The sequence below is a fragment of the Peromyscus californicus genome, unplaced genomic scaffold (genome assembly GCF_007827085.1).
Source record: "Peromyscus californicus insignis strain IS unplaced genomic scaffold, ASM782708v3 Scaffold_23__1_contigs__length_62951481, whole genome shotgun sequence".
Lineage (NCBI taxonomy): Eukaryota > Metazoa > Chordata > Mammalia > Rodentia > Cricetidae > Peromyscus > Peromyscus californicus.
Window position 1 is genome coordinate 61,385,163 of NW_026294534.1, and position 8,330 is coordinate 61,393,492.

At 57.4% G+C, this 8,330-nt stretch overlaps 1 protein-coding gene across 4 annotated transcripts; it reads right to left on the reverse strand.

Moving 5' to 3' along the window:
* Positions 1-1,198: 1,198 nt before the first annotated feature.
* On the reverse strand, positions 1,199-8,125 carry Fkbp8 (FKBP prolyl isomerase 8). Of its 4 annotated transcripts, none has more exons than XM_052752635.1 (9): positions 8,014-8,125; positions 6,265-6,578; positions 4,906-5,075; positions 4,744-4,832; positions 4,293-4,510; positions 3,291-3,463; positions 2,293-2,370; positions 1,902-2,033; positions 1,199-1,649 (listed from the first exon to the last, which is right to left on the reverse strand). In XM_052752635.1, exons 2-9 carry the CDS (start codon positions 6,551-6,553, stop codon positions 1,563-1,565), a joined length of 1,236 nt encoding a protein of 411 aa, XP_052608595.1. In that variant the 5' UTR covers positions 6,554-6,578; positions 8,014-8,125; the 3' UTR covers positions 1,199-1,562. The 4 variants fall into 4 exon arrangements, with proteins under 4 accessions (XP_052608595.1, XP_052608591.1, XP_052608594.1 ...); XM_052752631.1 differs by having other exon boundaries at positions 4,293-4,513; XM_052752634.1 differs by lacking the exon at positions 8,014-8,125 and adding an exon at positions 7,818-7,923 and having other exon boundaries at positions 4,293-4,513.
* Positions 8,126-8,330: the final 205 nt, after the last annotated feature.

Here is an 8,330-nt window from a genome sequence, read left to right on the forward strand (position 1 = left end):
CTGCTACCTTTTGTCTCTGGCACCTTCTGTTTGAAACATGTCAATCTTGTCTGAGAGTTTCCTAAGGGTGCAAAGCCTATGCAGAACTTGGTTGGGGGAGGACTCCGCAATCAACGGTGAGTCAGTCCACCAGAGACTGATCCCCCTGCAGCTGGAAAGGCTAAAAGTCATCCTTAGGGCGCCTCTGTGTCTTCTTTCCATGGACCTGCATAAACCCACACCCAACACTCTAGCTGAGGTCAGAACAGCTCTGGGTGGCAGGCACAAGGCTGCCCAGACACTCATCCCCAAGGCTGGGCAGGCGAATACTGGAGTTGGCCAGAGGGTTGGGAAAGGAAGGGCAAGGGGAGCTGGGGCTCTGGAGAGCTTCAGGACAGCGGCTGTGGAACCCAGGGAAAAGCACTCTTCCTCTTTGAATTCTTGAGAAGTTTTGGGAAACAGGTCTTTAGTTTCATCCCCAGCACCTCTAAACATTTTTTAAATGAAAACTAAAACACTGTAAGTTCCAGGTATGTCATATCCCTGATACACCTGCCATCCCAACACTTGAGGTGGATGCAGGAGGATGAACAGTAGAAGGTCAGCCTCAGCTCATGAGACCCTACCTCAAAATACAAATCCCCCAACAGCCAGGCACTTACATGGATTATTACTCGCTTCTGGCCATGGCAGGTGTGTGAGGTCACAGGTTTGGGACGGGGCGGTCTAAATGGTGGCCTTATTCCCAGAGGCAGGCCGAAACTGTGCAGAGCTGGCAGTCACTGCTGTTGTGAAGCACAGTACTGCCTTGGACCAGTCTTCCTTATCCCCAGACACAGGGACCCTGCTCAGGTGACCATAACCCCTGCTTGGGTCAAACCTCAGCATCTGCCGGCCCACCCGACCTCCCCCAAGACCAGGACTGCCAAGGTCCCCCACCTCTTCCTTGTAGAAGCAACACCTCATACAATCAAGACCAACACCCACCAAATAAGTGACCCCAGAATCCACACAACCCCAAAAGGACCCAATTTCAGGCAGAAAATCACTACAAAATTAAAGCACAAAGTAGGGCTGGGCACAAGTCCTCGGGAGTGCCGCTGTGCGCGGCCTGGAGTCCGTAGCCCTCCTTAGGGCGGCCGTGCCGGGGCTGGCTCAGTTGTGACGCAGGCTTTCTCTGGTCCAGCCTCAGCAGAAGGAGGCTCCGGAAGCAGTGGGGTGCGGGGTGAGGCTTTATTTCATTCACTGTGAGGGGGTGGGGCCTGGACAGGAGGGCAGGTGGGCAGGACTAGTAGTAAGGGCCGCCCCCAGGCCTACTAAGAGGGAGAAACCGAGGCCTGACCTCCCCCCCAGGGCAGGGGTGTGGAACAGAGACAACTGGGTTTGGAGGAACAGGGCCCCTCCCTCTGGGCTGCACCCCACACCCCCCTTCAGGGCCTTAGTCCTTCCTGCTTGTTGGGGTGCGTGACCCTCAATCCTTGCCCCCCCAACCCAGAGGAGGCGGTTTGGCCAGGGAGGGCAGTGGACAGGGAGCCTGGGGGAGTTGGGGAGCACAGGTCAGGGTCCAGGTGCGCAGGGGGCAGTCAGTTCCTGGCAGCAATGACCACAGAGAGAGCCACGCCCCCCAAGGCCACAGCAGTCGCCCCAAACAGCCACTTCCATGGGATGGACTGTGGATAAAGGGAAGGGTAAAGCTGGCTGCATACCGAAGCGTCCACCATGACCCATCCATACAGGCCTCCTAGCCAGGGTTTTACCATGTCTAAGATACTCCTGCACACACACCCAAAGCCCAACCAAACACCCACTCCTCCAGTGTATTTCCTTCCTCAGAGCCTCCGACCTCACCATGAGCCCCCACTTCTGCCCCCAGAAGCCTGTGTCCCCAGCACTGCCCCCAGCCCAGCCACACCCAGGCTCACCCAGGCCCCCTTGCCCGGACACTTGGCAGGCAGCCGGCTGGGGTTGCCCAGCATCTTTCGGTACAGGGCAGTCTCTGTGCTCCTCTGTGCAGCACGCTTCTTTACCAGCTTTGAGAGCTCCGCGTGGATCGTCTGTGGAAGGTGGGTGGAGTGGGTGAACACGTGCAGGAGGCAGCAGACCTGCCTGTCATCACTCCTGTCCCCTTCTTCTGGTTCCCAGGTTTGTCAGGTGTGGGCCCCGGGACTTGGGAGTTCTACCTGCCCCATCAGCTCTAACAAAACGGGAGCTGCTGCCCCACCCCTACGCAAGCCAGAAGACAGAATGGTAATAACAACTAGAGGCAGACAACTAGGGGGACTTACCAGACAAGCCCACCAGAGTTCTGCTTACCTTGTTGGAAGGTTCCAGCTTCAGGGCAGCCCTCAGGATGGGGATGGCCTCGCTATATTCGCCTTGCTGAGCCAGCACCTATAGGAGAGGGACACCTACTCTGTGTCCACCCGGAACTCCGCTCTCCCAAGCCTGGTCTGGTGCGGAGGGTGCGGCGGCTGCTCAAGGCGAGGAACAACTTGGCACTGGCCTCGCCGCTGGGCTGGGGCAGGGGACTTGGGGACAGGCACCCTCAGAGTGCAGGGGCCTCAGGTCAGACTCGGTACCGCACGGCCCTGTGAACCCCACTGGATCTGAAGGCAGCTCCCCGATGGAGCAGTTCCAATAACTAGCCATCTTTCTGGATTTCTGCTGTAGTCTAGATGATCTTGTGACAATCCTCCTGCCTCAGTCTCCTGAGTGTTGGGACTACTGGCCTTTGCTGCTGTGCCTGGCTGCAATCCTTCCTTAGGCTTTGGCTGTCGGTGGGGTTCTCTCTGGCCCCCAGGTCCACGGGGCCTGGTTTCTACACTCAGGCTCCTAGAACTGTTACAACAGCTGGTTTCCCTGCACACAGTTAGTGCTTCATAAACAGCAGCTGGCGAGTTTCTCAGACACCCAATGTGTCTCTGCCTCACCTTCCCTGTGGGAGGCCCTAGGATTGTATCCTCAACACCATCACAGCACAGAACCAACTGCACTGGACCCAGACAACCCAGGCAGAGGGGACAGCCTGTGCTGAGGAGCTGGCCTAGAAATTAGGGGGGAGGAGAGGCTGAGTGTCCCCAGTGTCTCCAGCCCGGCCTGGAGTGAAGAACCACACTGGCCACCCTGTCTACAGTGCCACCTGTGGTGTCTGGACAGGAGAAACAGCTCAAGGGGAGAGCCTCAAGGCTCAGGGCTCCAAGGCCACGAGGAAGCTGAAGTCTTGGGGGGGGGGGGGGACACGGTCGTCACAGAGCATCAAACACAAACTGTGGGCACCCAAGGTTGGGGGCCGGCACAGGGCTGCAGCACACCTTGCCTTTGCGGAACAGTGCCTTGATGTTGTCAGGCTGGTGCTCCAGCACCTGGCTGCAGGAGCGCAGCGCTGCACGGTAGTGGTCCAGCTTCAGCTGCGATGCCGCAAGATTGTTCAGACACTTGACCTTCAGCTGCAGCAACTGCTCCTCTTCCTCACAGGTCATGTCCACTGTAGGGGAGTGGTCACGCTGAAGGAGCCCCACCCTCCTCCCCGGGGTGTACACCACCAGAACCCTAAGCAGGCCACCCGAGTCCTTACATCATAGATAGGGTCTCAAGTGGTTCAGGATGGCTTCCAACTCACTCTGGCATCCACCTGACGCTGAGCTGACGGGACATGCCACTGAGGCTGTGTGCAAGCATGAAGGTACCGCCCCAGGGCTTACTTATGAGCCAAGTGAATATGCATGTCTGTAATCTCAGCAGGAGCAGAGGCAGGATGACCACCTCTCTCACCGCGGTCCATGTTCAATGACAGACTATGTCAGAAAAGGTGAGCAGGGGCAGGGAAAACCCCAGGTGTCCACCTCTGACCTGAACTGTAAGTGAACACACGAACGAACACACACACACACACACACACACACACACACACACACACACACACCAAAGGCAGGGTCCTGCTATGTAGTATACAAATTGTCATCCTCCTGCCTTAGCTTCTGATCATGTGTACCACCACTGTGTCTGGTCACCACAAGCCTGAAAGGAGCCATTGACCTGAAGGCTATGGATGACAGGGGATCTGTCTATGTTCTGGAATATTCTAGAATGTTCTGTGGCCCCAATGACAGTGCAGAAGTCTGGCCACCCTATGGGCTGGCCAGAAGGCCCAGCTGGTAAAAGTGCCTGCTGCAAAGCTTAAGGAACAGAGTTTGAGTCCCTACCACATGGTGGGAGGACACAGCTGCCTCCCTCAAGTTATCCTGACTTACACACACACACACACACACACACACACACACACACACACACACACATCCCAGCTGACTAGTCACCTTTGGCGCTGGAGGTGATGGCCTTGATGGCCAGGTCATAGGAGTTGGCAGCCAGCACAAAGTCAGCACGCTGGTAGTGGGCATTGCCACACTCCCGCTTGCGGTTGGCCAGAGCCACACGCTCCTGCCCACTCAGCATCTCCAGGTCAGGTCCATCCTCTGCCTTCTTCAGGGTGACTTCCAGGCACAGGGCTGCGTGGGGGGGGATGTATGGGCTCCTGCTGGGGAGGTGACCAATGGGAGACACTCAGACCTGGCAACCAGGCTGCACCCACCACCGCACCCTCCCTGGCAGGAAGGCCAGGACTCAGGTCCCTGGGGTGCCCCATGTCAATTACCCACAGCAATCTGATACAATACACTTGTGACTTGGCCAGCCCAAACCTCAGTTTCCCTTTCTATGAAATGGGAAGGATGGTAGGGACGGTTGAATGTGCAGTCCATCTCTCACCTGCCTTGGGGACCGTAGCAGTACTTGGAGTCAGCAGTGACCATGGCTGTCTCGCCCACATCCATGAGCGGGACACTGAGGTCCAGGGCCTAGAGGACAGGTCAGTGTCAACACGAACCCAGGTCCTGTGAGGTGCTGCCCACCTGCCCACCCAGCTCCCACCTGGATAACATCGCAGTCTCCCAGCGTGAAGGCCAGCTCAGGCTCTTCCTGTACTCGGGTGCCATTTTCCAGGGACATGTGCAGGTGCACGGTCACCACCTGGCCCTTGAGTGGGCGGCTAGAGCCTGGTGGGCCAGGGACCAGCGTCTTCTTCCGCAGCAATCCATTCCCTGCAGGGGCCGGGATGTGAGCCTGTGATCTGGTGGCCAGACATGGGTCTCTGCTCTATCAAGCCACCCTTCAGGAGCAGCCACCTCCCATGCTGCTGCTGTTTTAGTGACAGGGGGGTAGAATCAAGACCTTGTACAATTTATACCAGAGCTCTATCACTAGGCTGTGCCCTAACAGGACAGCATTAGGGATGTCTGGCCAACATGGCTGTTCAGGATTTTTAAGACTTGTTTTGTTTTGTTAATTTCATGTGTACGGGCATTTTGTCTGCATTTACGTTTCTGCACTACATGAGCACAGTGCTGGCAGAGTTCAGGTGAGGGGTGTCAGATCCCCAAAATTGGAGTTAATCACTTAACAGCCATGTGGGTGCTGGGAACTGACCTAGGGTCCTCCAGAAGAGAGGCCAGTGCTCTTCATCACTGAATCATCTCTCTAGCTCCTGCTGGTCTGCATTTTAAGAACCCCTTCCTTGAATCCTCGAGGGGCCGGGGGTAAACCCCAGTGGCAGAGTCTTTGCCGGGCATGCAGGGGGCTTTGGGTTCCATTCCCTTGCACCACTCATACAGTTAAAAAAAAAAAAAGGTCCTCCTCAAAACATAATTACTGATGGCACTCTCCTCAGACGGCATTTTAGGAGAGAAAAACAAACACTCTGAAGCAAGTGAAGGTGGAACAGAACCAGACAACTCTGCCGAGCAGTGGCACAGCTTTCAGAACCTGTCACACGTCTAGACAAGTGCTTAGGAAGGATGCAGTGGGAGCTGGCTTGGAGCTGCTGGCACCCAGTGCAAAGGCTGTGTGGCTCCAGGAAGGTGACTCAGCCCCTCTGAGCCGCTCTTACCAGCAGTGGAGGTAAAAGGCAACCTGTTACGAATTGTGTGTGCATGCCAAAGTGTGAGCCAATGAACAGAGTTCAGAAGCACGCCTGTCTCAAGCAGTCTGGGAAGCCAGCCACATAGCACAGGCCTGTGAGACCAGCACTGAAGAGGCCAAGACAGTGAGACAGGAGGGTCCAAAGATCAAGGCCAGCCTGGGCTTCACAGTAAGGTCATTTCAAAATAAATAAAAATCAGCCAGTGATGTCCTAATGTTACTTCAAGCCCACAGAGAAGGGGAAATGAAGTTCAGGAGACAGAAGTCCCTGGGTCAAGGTGGCCCCCGACCCTGTGCTCTGTTCACACTTACCCAGGATGTCCAGCCACTCTTCAGGGGCTGGGGCTGGGGCTGGCTCAGGTTCTGTGGCTGCCAGGAACTCCCGAGCCAGGGCTCCCGGCTGCTCAGCCTCCTCCACTGTCAGCTGCCCCATATCCTCCAGTGGTGGCAGCCCACTTAGGTCATCTTCCTCCTCTTCCTCTTCTTCCTCCTCCTCCCCCTCTGCATCTTCTACCCCATCAAGCACCTCAAAGTCCTCCAGTGGTGGGACCCCCGCAGGCGGCCGGGCAGCGGGCTCAGAGGGCTCGGCCCAGGACGCCATGCTGCTGGGGGATCAGGAACTAACCCTAGGGGACAGATGGCCAAGCACTATGGTGACAACCCCATCTAGGCAGCCCCTTTAATTCCCTCAGCTCCGATTCCCTACAGCTGGGATCCCTCATGTGTCTCAGCAACAGCAGGCTTGCATTCATCATCTATACATTGGGCGTCCTACCAACCTGGCTTGTTGAAAGAACAAACACAGACCTCAAGTTCTGAGCCACAGGCTGCAGCTGGGTTAGCTGTTATTAAAACTAATTACTATGTAATCTTTATAAACACCCCAAAAGTAGGGAAACCCTAGCTTACACAAAAACAGACTGAACCGGCCCAGAAAGGCAAAGCCACTTGGCCAAGGTCACACAGCAAGCCTACAGTGGGGCCAAGACTGAAAAGTAAGGTTATTGGACTAACAAGAAAAAAGTTGCTAAGGTTATTGGGGCAGTGGGGATAGTCCCTGAGGCCTTGGAACAGCATTTTTATAGTGTCTAGGTCACTTGAGAGAGGTGAATCTTTTATAAGTTCTTGCCTCTGGCTACCTTGTCTACTAAAGGCTCCAATCCCGCATGAAAGGATCAGTGCCAGACACTGGATGTCTCTGTACCCTGAAGATACCGAGGTCTCCCAACATTAAGGACCCTGGCTGCAACCTGCCTCTCTCATCAAGCCTGTTTCCAGCTTGATGTACGCACTGGGGAGGCAGGTCAGCCGATAGGGCACTTGGCCTACCAAGTACAAAACCCGGGGTTCTATCCCCGGCACCACAGAAGCCAGGCATCAGCAAAGGTCTGTCATCCCAGTACTTGGGAGGCGGAGGCAGGGTGATCAGGAACTCAAGGCCATGAAATTCACGGACTGCATGAAACCCCATCTCAAGAAATCTAAAACGTACGCTAGGGTTGTAAGAGTTGGTAGAGCGCTCTCCTAGCAGGCACGCTGTTGGCTCAGCACCCCCATAACCCTGGTGTGGCAGTGCACGCCTGTCATCCCAGCTCTTGGGAGGTACGGGCAGAGGACCTGGAGTTCAAGGCCAGCCCGAGCTACACAGCCGCCTGGGAGACTAGCGTAGACTACATCGGACTGTCTCGGAAAAAATAGAAGCAAAACAGAAGTGCGGACCCCAATACGGAATCCCGCAGCGTCTCCCCGGCCCCAGGCCTGTAGGGAGCCCCCCAACCCGGCCGCAGCACCCCGCGTCCAGTCAGGCCTTCTCCCGAAGCCCCAGGAAGCCCCGGAGCCCCGCGTCCCTGCCCTGCGACCCTCACCTGTGGGGCTCCTTCCGGGATCCGGCCCCGACCGGAGACCCTCCCGCCCCGAGCCCCCACAATGCCCCGCGCGCCCCGCACCCCAACGCCGCCCCGCGCCCGGCCGACACCACCGCCCCGGGAGGCCCCGGCCCCTGCAGCCCCGAGCGGCCCCGGCCCCGGCCTCGGCTCCCGCGCTGCGCCCCGCCACACGTGCCTGCGGCTCGGGGGACCCCGCTTGGGGTCCTGCGCCCCCTCCCCGCCCCCAGCCGCGGCCGCCGCGCCTCGGGAAGCAGCTTCAGACGCGCCGCCCCGCCCCCGGCGCGCCCATTGGCCGTTCGCGCCGCGGCCGCCGCGCCCATTGGCTTGTGAGCACATCCGTCTCGCGACCCAGATGCCGCCTCCTTCCTGCTAGGCTCGGCTAGCTGTTCTTAAAGGGGCTCTAAGGCTGGGGGGTGTCATGGGCAGTGGAAGACGGGAGCACTCTGGCCGGGACCTCTGTAGGGAGGGTGGCGGCATGTCCTGGTGTGACTC